This window comes from Oncorhynchus keta, chromosome 35 (assembly GCF_023373465.1).
Source record: "Oncorhynchus keta strain PuntledgeMale-10-30-2019 chromosome 35, Oket_V2, whole genome shotgun sequence".
In the NCBI taxonomy this organism is placed as follows: Eukaryota; Metazoa; Chordata; class Actinopteri; order Salmoniformes; family Salmonidae; genus Oncorhynchus; species Oncorhynchus keta.
This window is the reverse complement of record NC_068455.1, coordinates 14,559,777-14,574,725: the sequence shown is the minus strand read 5'-3', so window position 1 is coordinate 14,574,725 and position 14,949 is coordinate 14,559,777. Positions and strand designations below refer to the sequence as shown.

At 39.7% G+C, this 14,949-nt stretch overlaps 1 protein-coding gene across 1 annotated transcript in view; it reads left to right on the top strand.

The window, feature by feature from the left end:
* The window catches only part of LOC118374565 (metastasis-associated protein MTA1-like), a 97,014-nt gene that overhangs the window by 43,420 nt on the left and 38,645 nt on the right, over window positions 1-14,949 (top strand). Inside the window, exon 5 of the mRNA XM_052496614.1 lies at window positions 12,732-12,864. Coding sequence (XP_052352574.1) covers window positions 12,732-12,864 — 133 coding nt within the window. The remainder of the gene's footprint in view (window positions 1-12,731; window positions 12,865-14,949) is intronic.

Here is a 14,949-nt window from a genome sequence, read left to right as displayed (position 1 = left end):
GTAACAGTCCATCAGGCCAGTATGAGGTCTACCTGTGTTGATTCTAGGCTTCCTGGACCAACCGGAAGTGGTTAAAATCACCCTAAAAGTGTTTTTCCATTACCTGCCTGCAGTTTGATAGACATAGTGCATTCAACCCTGTGTAAATCAGTCAATTCTTAACGTAAGGACTTAAAACTCAGGATTCTGTAAGTTTCTATGTCAATCAAGACATGGGTTTACTTATAGCTTCCTGTGCCAACCGGAAGTGCCTTTAATGATGTCACAGTGGCAGTTTCCAAGGGTTAAAAAGGTCAGATCTTTTCAAAACTTCATATGTGTGACTAGGTAACCCTCATGAACTGTAAATCAGTCATTTCTCCCAACAGATGTCAAAGAAAAGCTCTCACACGCACACACAGCAAGGATGGAGTGAAAAGTGCGGTTCTCAAAGACACAGAGAGCAGGCAATGGCATAAACATAATCTCTAGGCCGTGCCGAGTTCAACGAGATATCCCGCTTGACCGTAGCTCGCTCGGTCTGAGCGCAGCGACCATTAGAAAAGTAGGCCCAAAATGAAGCCTGCCCCACAACGTCATTTGCTTTTGGGTGACAGTGAGAGAACCGTTAGGGTGAGAAGCACAATTCGACCTCAGGTACGTTCCTAAGGTCCTTCCGATCCGTGCAAGCCTAACCTTGACCGTGTGGCATTAACTCTTAATAGTTAAAAGAAGGTGTTTACTTCAAATAGTTTGCATTGACTTCTCTCCCCATAGGAATACATTGCCTGCACCCCTAAATTCAACCTGAAGTCTATATGGGTTATGAATGCCGTATGAACCTGTCTTTGATAACAGTCCATCAGGCCAGTATGAGGTCTACCTGTGTTGATTCTAGGCTTCCTGGACCAACCGGAAGTGGTTAAAATCACCCTAAAAGTGTTTTTCCATTACCTGCCTGCAGTTTGATAGACATAGTGCATTCAACCCTGTGTAAATCAGTCAATTCTTAACGTAAGGACTTAAAACACAGGATTCTGTAAAAGCATAGCCCAGTGAGGATATGTGTTGACTTATAGCTTCCTGTGACAACCGGAAGTGCCTTAATTGGTGTCTCAGGGGCTGTTTCGAGGGGTTAAAAAAGTCAGATCTGTCCAAAACTTCATATGTGTGATTAGGCAACCCCCATGAACTGTAAATCAGTCATTTTTCCCATAAAATTTCAAAGGAAAACTAAATCACACAGACACACAACTTGGAAGGAGGGACGTATTGGGGGTTGTAGAGACAGACAGTGCCTCCAATAGTTAGCTTTGTTCGAGCTAAAAAGAACCGTCAGACCTAGAGTTCGAAACTTTAGAAACCTGTTCTAGACCTCGGGTCGATAGTGCGTGGTGAGTTAGGTGGCTCTAGAAGGTTCTCGGACCGAGAAATAGCCTCGTACATTTGCAATGATTTCAATTCATTTTGACCATTACGAAAATGGCGACATTTAGAAAAGTCTCAGAGACACAAGACTAGGTGCATTGGAACCGGCTCGGCCCATAGAGACGGACCCCAACGTTTCGGTCCGATAGCTCATTCAAGGACCCCATAGCAAGGCATGGAAAAAGTGGATTTTCAGCACCAATTAGGGTTTTACTCGGGCACCGAAGGACCTATCGAGCCGAAACTCGGGATTCGGGGTCGCCTCACATAGGCCTTCACATAATGTCTGACCTGGACCCGCAGCTAGAACGTAACTATGTGTTTTACGTTTTTATTATGTTTTAAACTAAAGGCGCTGTGAATTATGGGCCTGCTCTGACATATATGATAGTTGGCTTCTAAATGAGTTGGAAAAAGTGGGTTTGGTGTCAATTGGTATCAGTTTGGTGTCAAAATGACATCTAATTGACTGATGGACACTGACTTGCTAGTTGACTTTTGTACATTAGCAATATGTTTAAACGGAGAGGGACCATCACCAAAAGTGACATTCTGAAATCAACCCTAACGAGCCATGGAGATGAACCAGAATCACTGCCCAGCTATCCCGAGTTCATCGGGCCAGTCAATTTCACATTCCTGCAGGATTTTTATAGCATGACAAATTCGTGATGGTACCTGCCCATTGAACCATATTGCAAATGCACAGTGACTTTGCAAAAGTGAGAAAACATAAACAAATGGACATGATGAAATCAACACAACGAGTGATGGAAATGTACAACTATCACTGCTCAGCCATCCTGTGTTCATCAGACCAGTCAATTTTGCATTTTTGAGCATGTCAAATTTCATATGGTAAATGCACATTGAAACATATTGCAAATGCGCGCGCACTTGCAATATGATTCTATAGTGTAAAAACATCACCTAATGGACATGATGAAATCAACACAACGAGTGATGGAAATGTACAACTATCACTGCTCGGCCATCCTGTGTTCATCAGACCAGTCAATTTTGCATTTTTGAGCATGTCAAATTTCATATGGTAAATGCACATTGAAACATATTGCAAATGCGCGCGCACTTGCAATATGATTCTATAGTGTAAAAACATCACCTAATGGACATGATGAAATCAACACAACGAGTGATGGAAATGTACAACTATCACTGCTCGGCCATCCTGTGTCCATCAGACCAGTCAATTTTGCATTTTTGAGCATGTCAAATTTCATATGGTAAATGCACATTGAAACATATTGCAAATGCGCGCACTTGCAATATGATTCTATAGTGTAAAAACATCACCTAATGGACATGATGAAATCAACACAACGAGTGATGGAAATGTACAACTATCACTGCTCGGCCATCCTGTGTCCATCAGACCAGTCAATTTTGCATTTTTGAGCATGTCAAATTTCATATGGTAAATGCACATTGAAACATATTGCAAATGCGCGCGCACTTGCAATATGATTCTATAGTGTAAAAACATCACCTAATGGACATGATGAAATCAACACAACGAGTGATGGAAATGTACAACTATCACTGCCCGGCCATCCTGTGTTCCCATAGCGAGCATTAATATCAGAATGACCGGTAAATGCATTTACAACCATATTTTTATTTTTGGGTTACCAGTTGCACAACAATGCACGTGCATTTGCAATATGATTCTATAGTGAAAAACATCACCTAATGGACATGATGAAATCAACACAACGAGTGATGGAAATGTACAACTATCACTGCCCGGCCATCCTGTGTTCCCATAGCGAGCATTAATATCAGAATGACCGGTAAATGCATTTACAACCATATTTTTATTTTTGGGTTACCAGTTGCACAACAATGCACGTGCATTTGCAATATGATTCTATAGTGAAAAACATCACCTAATGGACATGATGAAATCAACACAACAAGTGATGGAAATGTACAACTATCACTGCTCGGCCATCCTGTGTTCATCAGACCAGTCAATTTCACATTCCTGCAGGATTTTTATAGCATGACAAATTCGTGATGGTACCTGCCCATTGAACCATATTGCAAATGCACAGTGACTTTGCAAAAGTGAGAAAACATAAACAAATGGACATGATGAAATCAACACAACAGGTGATGGAAATGTACAACTATCACTGCTCAGCCATCCTGTGTTCATCAGACCAGTCAATTTTGCATTTTTGAGCATGTCAAATTTCATATGGTAAATGCACATTGAAACATATTGCAAATGCGCGCGCACTTGCAATATGATTCTATAGTGAAAAACATCACCTAATGGACATGATGAAATCAACACAACGAGTGATGGAAATGTACAACTATCACTGCTCGGCCATCCTGTGTCCATCAGACCAGTCAATTTTGCATTTTTGAGCATGTCAAATTTCATATGGTAAATGCACATTGAAACATATTGCAAATGCGCGCGCACTTGCAATATGATTCTATAGTGTAAAAACATCACCTAATGGACATGATGAAATCAACACAACGAGTGATGGAAATGTACAACTATCACTGCCCGGCCATCCTGTGTTCCCATAGCGAGCATTAATATCAGAATGACCGGTAAATGCATTTACAACCATATTTTTATTTTTGGGTTACCAGTTGCACAACAATGCACGTGCATTTGCAATATGATTCTATAGTGAAAAACATCACCTAATGGACATGATGAAATCAACACAACGAGTGATGGAAATGTACAACTATCACTGCTCGGCCATCCTGTGTCCATCAGACCAGTCAATTTTGCATTTTTGAGCATTTCAAATTTCATATGGTAAATGCACATTGAAACATATTGCAAATGCGCGCGCACTTGCAATATGATTCTATAGTGTAAAAACATCACCTAATGGACATGATGAAATCAACACAACGAGTGATGGAAATGTACAACTATCACTGCTCGGCCATCCTGTGTCCATCAGACCAGTCAATTTTGCATTTTTGAGCATTTCAAATTTCATATGGTAAATGCACATTGAAACATATTGCAAATGCGCGCACTTGCAATATGATTCTATAGTGTAAAAACATCACCTAATGGACATGATGAAATCAACACAACGAGTGATGGAAATGTACAACTATCACTGCTCGGCCATCCTGTGTTCCCATAGCGGGCATTAATATCAGAATGACCGGTAAATGCATTCACAACCATATTTTCATTTTTGGGTTACCAGGTGCCTATTTTCAATCACCAGTTGCACAACATGCGTATCCATCAGAATATTTTAAACAGTCCATAAAGCACTCAGGACTGCCCCCATAGATAGAGGGCCGTAGTAGGGTACTCCCATAGCGGGCATGGATAATAGGAGTCCCGGTAAATGCATTTACAACCATATTTTAATTTTTGGGTTACCAGTTGCACAACAATGCACGTGCATTTGCAATATGATTCTATAGTGAAAAACATCACCTAATGGACATGATGAAATCAACACAACAAGTGATGGAAATGTACAACTATCACTGCTCGGCCATCCTGTGTTCATCAGACCAGTCAATTTCACATTCCTGCAGGATTTTTATAGCATGACAAATTCGTGATGGTACCTGCCCATTGAACCATATTGCAAATGCACAGTGACTTTGCAAAAGTGAGAAAACATAAACAAATGGACATGATGAAATCAACACAACAGGTGATGGAAATGTACAACTATCACTGCTCAGCCATCCTGTGTTCATCAGACCAGTCAATTTTGCATTTTTGAGCATGTCAAATTTCATATGGTAAATGCACATTGAAACATATTGCAAATGCGCGCGCACTTGCAATATGATTCTATAGTGAAAAAACATCACCTAATGGACATGATGAAATCAACACAACGAGTGATGGAAATGTACAACTATCACTGCTCGGCCATCCTGTGTCCATCAGACCAGTCAATTTTGCATTTTTGAGCATGTCAAATTTCATATGGTAAATGCACATTGAAACATATTGCAAATGCGCGCGCACTTGCAATATGATTCTATAGTGTAAAAACATCACCTAATGGACATGATGAAATCAACACAACGAGTGATGGAAATGTACAACTATCACTGCCCGGCCATCCTGTGTTCCCATAGCGAGCATTAATATCAGAATGACCGGTAAATGCATTTACAACCATATTTTTATTTTTGGGTTACCAGTTGCACAACAATGCACGTGCATTTGCAATATGATTCTATAGTGTAAAAACATCACCTAACGGAGATGATGAAATCAACACAACGAGTGATGGAAATGTACAACTATCACTGCTCGGCCATCCTGTGTTCATCAGACCAGTCAATTTTGCATTTTTGAGCAAGGTCAAATTTCATATGGTAAATGCACATTGAAACATATTGCAAATGCACGTGCACTTGCAATATGATTATATAGTGAAAAACATCACAAAATGGACATGATGAAGTCAACACAACGAGTGATGGAAAGGAACAACTATCACTGCCCGGCCATCCCGAGTTCATCAGGCCAGTCAATTTTGCATTTCTGCAGGATTTTTGAGCATGTCAAATTTCTTACGTCATTTGGCCCACAAAAAAATCCTTATGCACAATTTAAAAAAATATATAAAAAAATATGATAATAAAATTGGACAAAAGTATATTCATACAGTTCTTACACATGTGTAATTGACAAAAAAATTGAAAGAATTTCAAAAAACGGTCCAGAAAGCACTTTTTTAAGGGTGTGTGAAGTTTTTACAAAATTTTGACATTTTTGACTTTTGACTTTTGACTTCCTATGAAATCATATTGGAATTGGACAAAACATATTCCTTATGCGCATGTAAAAAAAAAAAAAAAATTATGATAATAAAATTGGACAAAAGTATATTCATACAGTTCTTACACATGTGTAATTGACAAAAAATCGAAAGAATTTCGAAAAAAACGGTCCAGAAAGCACTTTTTTATGGGTGTGTGAAGTTTTTACAAAATTTTGACATTTTTGACTTTTGACTTTTGACTTCCTATGAAATCATATTGGAATTGGACAAAACATATTCCTTATGCGCATATAAAAAAATTAAAAAAATTATGATAATAAAATTGGACAAAAGTATATTCATACAGTTCTTACACATGTGTAATTGACAAAAAAATCGAAAGAATTTCGAAAAACGGTCCAGAAAGCACTTTTTATGGGTGTGTGAAGTTTTTACAAAATTTTGACATTTTTGACTTTTGACTTTTGACTTCCTATGAAATCATATTGGAATTGGACAAAACATATTCCTTATGCGCATATAAAAAAATTAAAAAAATTATGATAATAAAATTGGACAAAAGTATATTCATACAGTTCTTACACATGTGTAATTGACAAAAAAATCGAAAGAATTTCGAAAAACGGTCCAGAAAGCACTTTTTAAGGGGTGATAAGTTTTTGAAAAAAGTTCATTTTTTCAAAATTTTACTTTTGGACATTAATTTGGGTTACATCTCCAATATGAAAAACCCCGGTGGAGCGCATTTGCCCCCTGTTGAATTTTTAAAGTGTTACAACTGGCAATTACCATATGGCATTTGCAATACACTTTGCATGAATCAACGCCGAATTGGGTGGTATTGGCCAATGTGTATATGGTTTGTCCGATGCCAATGACATGCCATTCATTTTTGTCCAATACAGGGGGGTATTCCCTTACAGACCGAAATACTCCCCAGCACTGTGTCCCCTCAGGCCAGTCTACTACCACATATCTACAACATAAAATACATGTGTTATCGTGTGTATGCATGTGTCTGTGCCTGTCTCTTCACAGTCTCCGCTACACCGCCAATATTAATTTTCACAAAGTCTGCTGCCTCAGTTTGTATGATGCCAATTTGCATATACTCAAGAATGTTATGAAGAGTGATCAGATGAATTGCAATTAATTGCAAAGTTCCTCTTTGCCATGCAAATTAACTGAATCCCCCCAAAAATATTTCCACTGCATTTCAGCCTTGCCACAAAAGGACCAGCTGACATCATGTTAGTGATTCTCTCGTTAACACAGTGTTGACGAGGACAAGGCTGGAGATCACTCTGTCATGGTGATTGAGTTCGAATAACAGACTGGAAGCTTCAAAAGGGGGGTGGTGCTTGGAATCATTGTTCTTCCTCTGTCTCCCATGGTTACCTGCAAGGAAACACGTGTGTCATCATTGCTTTGCACAAAAAGGGCTTCACAGGTAAGGATATTGCTGCCAGTAAGATTGCACCAAAATCAGCCATTTATCAGATCATCAAGAACTTCAAGGAGAGCGGTTCAATTGTTGTGAAGAAGGCTTCAGGGCGCCCAAGAAAGTCCAGCAAGTAAGCGCCAGGACCGTCTCCTAAAGTTGATTCAGCTGCGGGATCGGGGCACCACCAGTACAGGGCTTGCTCAGGAATGGCAGCAGGCAGGTGTGAGTGCATCTGCACGCACAGTGAGGTGAAGGACTTTGGAGGATGGCCTGGTGTCAAGAAGGGCAGCAAAGAAGCCACTTCTCTCCAGGAAAAGCATAAGGGACAAACTGATATTCTGCAAAAGGTACAGGGATTGGACTGCTGAATCGCCTTTCTGATTGTTTGGGGCATCCGGAAAAAAGCTTGTCCGTGAGCGCTACCATCAGTCCTGTGTCATGTCAACAGTAAAGCATCCTGAGACCATTCATGTGTGGGGTTGCTTCTCAGCCAAGGGAGTGGGCTCACTCACAATTTTGCCTAAGAACACAGCCATGGATAAAGAATGGTACCAACACATCCTCCGAGAGCAACTTCTCGCAACCATCCAGGAACAGTTTGCTGACGAACAATTCCTTTTCCGGCATGAGGGAGTACCTTGCCATAAGGCAAAAGTGATAACTAAGTGGCTCGGGGAATAAAACATCAATATTTTAGTTCCATGGCCAGAAACTCCCCAGACCTTAAACCCATTGAGAACTTGTGGTCAATCCTCTAAGAGGCGGGTGGACAAACAAAAACCCACAACTTCTGACAAACTCCAAGCATTGATTATGCAAGAATGGGCTGCCATCAGTCAGGATGTGGCCCAGAACTTAATTGACCATGTCAGGGTGGATTGCAGAGGTCTTGAAAAAGAAGGGTCAACACTGCAAATATTGACTCTTTGCATCAACTTCATGTAATTGTCAATAAAAGCCTTTGACACTTATGAAATGCTAGTAATTATACTTCAGTATTCCATAGTAACATCTGACAAAAATATCTAAAGACACTGAAGCAGCCAACTTTGTGGAAATTCATATTTGTGTCATTCTCAAAACGTCTGGCCACGACTGTAGTACTGTGCACCTCCCATAGTCTGTTCTGGACTTGGGGACTGTGAAGAGATCTCTGGTGGCATATTTTGTGGGGTATGCATGGGTGTCCGAGCTGTGTGCCAGTAGTTTAGACAGACAGCTCGGTGCATTCAACATGTCAATACCTCTCACAAATACATGTAGTGATTAAGTCAATCTCTCCTCCACTTTGAGTCAGGAGAGATTGACATGCATAAACTCCCTCTTTGTGGTACCTGACCACACATCTGAACAGATGTCCAGGTGCGACAAAACTAGGGCCTGTAGGACCTGCCTTGTTGATAGTGCTGTTAAGATGGTCGAACAGCGCTTTATTATGAACGGACTTCTCCCCATTTTAGTTTCTGTTATATCAATATGTTTTGACAATGGCAGTTTACGATCCAGGGTTACTCCAAGCAGTTTAGTCTCCTCAACCTGCTCAATTTCCACATGATTCATTACAAGATTTCGTTGAGGTTTAGGGTTTAGTGAATGATTTGTCCCAAATACAATGCTTTTAGTTTTTGAAATATTTAGGACTAACTTATTCCTTGCCACCCATTCTGAAATCATTTGCAGCTCTTTGCAGAAGTAGTGGCATGTCGTTAGTAAAGATTGAAAAAAGTAATGGGCCTAAACAGCTGCCCTGGGGAATTCTTGATTCTTCATGGATTATGTTGGAGAGGCTTCCATTTAAGAACACAATTTAGCAGAGGGTGTAAAGCCATAACACATATGATTTTCCAGCAGCTGACTATGATCGGTAATGTCAAAAGCCACACTGAAGTCTAACAAAACAGCCCCCACAATCTTTTTATCATCAATATCTCTCCTCAGCCAATCATCAGTAATTTGTTTAAGTGCTGTGCTTGTTGAATGTCCTTCCCTATAAGCGTGCTCAAAGTCTGTTGTCAATTTGTTTACAGTAAAATAGCATTGCATCTACTCAAACACCAATCCAAGGGGATTTAACAGTTTTTACAGTAATTTTCATAATGGGTGCATGCTTATCAGTAACTAGAATAAGTAGTTTCATAAATGCCATGTGCAGCATCTGACTGCTCCTCATTACACGCCACAGACCAGCAAATATTATTTATATCATCAACATAAGAATCACTACACAACTTATTGTATGACCTCTTATACACTATATTAGGCCCAGCCTTTAGAACTTTGGTTTTCCTCGATATGGCTACTATATTGTGATCACTACATCCGATGGATGTGGATACTGTTTTAAAGGACATTTCTGCAGCATTTGTAAAGATGTGATCAATACTAGAGGTCGACCGATTATGATTTTTCAGAGACGATACCGATTTAATCGGCCGATTTTGAAATTTATTTGTAATAATGACAATTACAACAATACTGAATGAACACTTATTTGAACTTAATATAATACATAAATAAAATCAATTTAGTCTCAAATAAATAATGAAACATGTTTAAATAATGCAAAAACAAAGTGTTGGAGAAGAAAGTAAAAGTGCAATATGTGCCATGTAAGAAAGCTAATGTTTAAGTTCCTTGCTCAGAACATGAGAACATATGAAAGCTGGTAGTTCCTTTGAACATGAGTCTTCAATATTCCCAGGTAAGACGTTTTAGGTTGTAGTTATTATAGGACTATTTCCCTCTATACCATTTGTATTTCATATACCTTTGACTATGTTCTCATAGGAACTTTAGTATTGTCAGTGTAACAGTATAGCTTCCGTCCCTCTCCTCGCTCCTACCTGGGCTCGAACCAGGAACACATCGACAACAGCCACCCTAGAAGCAGCGTTACCCATGCAGAGCAAGGGGAACAACCACTCCAAGTCTCAGAGCGAGTGACGTTTGAAACGCTATTAGCGCGCACCCGGCTAATTAGCTAGCCATTTCACATCGGTTACACCAGCCTAATCTCGGGAGTTGATAGGCTTGAAGTCATAAACAGCTGCTGGCAAACGCACGAAAGTGCTGTTTCAATAAATGCTTACGAGCCTGCTGGTGCCTACCATCGCTCAATCAGACTGCTTTATCAAATCATAGACTTAGTTATAACCTGATAACACACAGAAATACGAGCCGGAGGTCATTCATATGGCCGAATCCGGAAACTATCATCTCGAAAACGAGACTTTTATTCTTTCAGTGAAATACGGAACCGTTCTATATTTTATCTAACGGGTGGCATCCATAAGTCTAAATATTCCTGTTACATTGCACAACCTTCAATGTTATGTCATAATTACGTAAAATTTTGGCAAATTAGGCGGCCCAAACTGTTGCATATACACTGACTCTTCGTGCAATGAACGCAAGAGAAGTGACACAATTTCACCTGGTTAATATTGCCTGCTAACCTGGATTTCTTTTAGCTAAATATGCAGGTTTAAAAATATATACTTCTGTGTATTGATTTTAAGAAAGGCATTGATGTTCATGGTTAGGTACACATGGGAACAACGATACGCACCGCATCGATTATATGCAACGCAGGACACGCTAGATAAACTAGTAATATCATTAATCATGTGTAGTTAACTAGTGATTATCATTTGATTGTTTTTTATAAGATAAGTTTAATGCTAGCTAGCAACTTACCTTGGCTTACTGCATTCGGGTAACAGGCAGTCTCCTCGTGGAGTCCAATGTAAATCAGGTGGTTAGAGCGTTGGACTAGTTAACTGTAAGTTTGCAAGATTGAATCCCCCGAGCTGACAAGTTAAAAATCTGTCGTTCTGCCCCTGAACGAGGCAGTTAACCCACCGTTCCAAGGCCATCATTGAAAATAATAATGTGTTCTTAACTGACTTGCCTAGTTAAATAAAGATTAAATAAAGGTGTAAACATTTTTTTTTTATTGGCCAAATCATTGTCCAAAAATACAGTTTTCCGATTGTTGTGAAAACTTGAAATCGACCCTAATTATTCTGGCATTCCGATTAATCGTTCGACCTCTAATCAATACATGTTGATGTTTTCATTCCTATGCTAGTTGTAACTACCCTGGTAGGTTGACTGATAACCTGAACCAGGTTGCAGGCACTGGTTACTGTTTGAAACTTTTTCTTGAGTGGGCAGCTTGATGAAAGCCAGTCAATATGGACATCACCCAGAAAATTACTTCTGTTTATCTCATACATTATCAAGCATTTCTCACACAATATCCAAATACTGACTGTTGGCACTTGGTGGTCGATAGCAGCTTCCCACCAGAATGGGCTTTAGGTGAGGCAGATGAACCTGTAGCCATATTACTTCAACAGTATTTAACATGAGCCCCTCTGTAAGCATTGCTGGGAATGTGGTTCTCAATATAAATGGCAACACCGCCCCCATTGGCATTTGTCTTTTCTTTAGATGTTATAACCATGTATTGCTTCCACTGTATCATCAAAGGTATTATCTAAGTGAGTTTCAGAGATAGTCAGAATATGAATATCATGTGTTACTAGCAAGTTATTGACTTCATGAACCTTGTTTCTTAACGTGTGGAATTTCTTGCACTTTTCTGGAGTGCTTGATGCATGTGTAATTATCCTGCTGTTTAATCAGCTTCTTGATATAACACCTGTCAGGTGGATGGATTATCTTGGCAAAGAAGAAATGCTCACTAACAGGGATAGAAACCAATTTGTAGCATTTTTTTCTTTCTTGAGAAGTAAGCTTTTTGTGCATATGGAATTTTTTAAATTTCAGCTCATGAAACATGAGACCAACAGTTTACATGTGTTTATATTTTTGTTCTGTGTAGATGGGACTTAACTGTTCTAACACATTAACCATGTTATTTTTTTTTTTAAACATATATTTTTCATGTGTGTGGCAAGATTCCACTGGTTTAGTGATAACTCCGTTGAGCTAACCAGATGTGAGTATTTACTTTTGACCCATATCAGGAGAGATGGAGGAGATGCTGAACTGTGTCTGTGTCTCTGTGTGTGCACCCGTTGTGTGTGTGTGTGTGCGCGCCTAACTAACGTTAGTGTGTTTGACTTCTGACCCCTATCCAGGAGAGATGGAGGAGGAGATGGAGAACCCAGAGTTGAACCCAGTTGACCTGCCAGAGAAACAGAAACACCAGCTGAGACACCGAGAGCTGTTCCTGTCCCGCCAGCTAGAGTCACTACCCGCTACACACATCAGGTACACCATGACACTGTCACACCTTACCTTACCATTAATCCATCACACCTTATATACCTGCTACACACACATCAGGTACACCATGACACTGTCACACCTTACCTTACCATTAATCCATCACACCTTATATACCTGCTACACACACATCAGGTACACCATGACACTGTCACACCTTACCTTACCATTAATCCATCACACCTTATATACCTGCTACACACACATCAGGTACACCATGACACTGTCACACCTTACCTTACCATTAATCCATCACACCTTATATACCTGCTACACACACATCAGGTACACCATGACACTGTCACACCTTACCTTACCATTAATCCATCACACCTTATATACCTGCTACACACACATCAGGTACACCATGACACTGTCACACCTTACCTTACCCTTAATCCATCACACCTTATATACCTGCTACACACACATCAGGTACACCATGACACTGTCACACCTTACCTTACCATTAATCCATCACACCTTATATACCTGCTACACACACATCAGGTACACCATGACACTGTCACACCTTACCTTACCATTAATCCATCACACCTTATATACCTGCTACACACACATCAGAGAAACAGAAACACCAGCTGAGACACTGAGAGCTGTTCTACCCGCTACATTATATATCTACTACTAGACTAGCCAGAGTCACTACCCACTACATTATATATCTACTACTAGAGCAGCTAGAGTCACTACCCTCTACATTATATATCTACTACTAGACTAGCCAGAGTCACTACCCACTACATTATATATCTACTACTAGACTAACCAGAGTCACTACCCACTACATTATATATCTACTACTAGAGCAGCTAGAGTCACTACCCACTACATTATATATCTACTACTAGACTAGCCAGAGTCACTACCCACTACATTATATATCTACTACTAGAGCAGCTAGAGTCACTACCCACTACAGTATATATCTACTACTAGACTAGCCAGAGTCACTACCCACTACATTATATATCTACTACTAGAGCAGCTAGAGTCACTACCCTCTACATTATATATCTACTACTAGACTAGCCAGAGTCACTACCCACTACATTATATATCTACTACTAGACTAACCAGAGTCACTACCCACTACATTATATATCTACTACTAGAGCAGCTAGAGTCACTACCCTCTACATTATATATCTATTACTAGACCAGCTAGAGTCACTACCAACTACATTATATATCTACTACTAGAGCAGCTAGAGTCACTACCCACTACATTATATATCTACTACGAGACTAGCCAGAGTCACTACCCACTACATTATATATCTACTACTAGAGCAGCTAGAGTCACTACCCACTACATTATATATCTACTACTAGACTAACCAGAGTCACTACCCACTACATTATATATCTACTACTAGTGCAGCTAGAGTCACTACCCTCTACATTATATATCTACTATTAGACTAGCCAGAGTCACTACCCTCTACATTATATATCTACTACTAGACTAACCAGAGTCACTACCCACTACATTATATATCTACTACTAGTGCAGCTAGAGTCACTACCCTCTACATTATATATCTACTATTAGACTAGCCAGAGTCACTATCCACTACATTATATATCTACTATTAGACTAGCCAGAGTCACTACCCACTACATTATATATCTACTACTAGACCAGGTAGAGTCACTACCCTCTACATTATATACCTCTTACTGGACCAGTTAGTCACACATCAGATACACCTTTATACCAGCTAGCTACACACTTTAGGTACGCTCTATTCCCTTTTTTGTGTTAACGCAGCCTGGAAAATAGACGACTCTTCCTCTCACGGCTGGGAACACATATAGGCTGGGTGTGTAACGGTACACATATTCATACCGAACCGTTTGGGGACCTCTGATTGATCCGCACTGTGAATCCTAATGAATACATACTTTTAGATAAGCTATGCCTACTCTGTTGTAGGCCTATGCCTCTTAAGTAAATCTGAGGTGACTTTTTTTTTCTTCAGGCTATTCCGTTAAAACAACTAACAGCCTATGCACACGTAATCAACATTTTCATCTTAACTGACA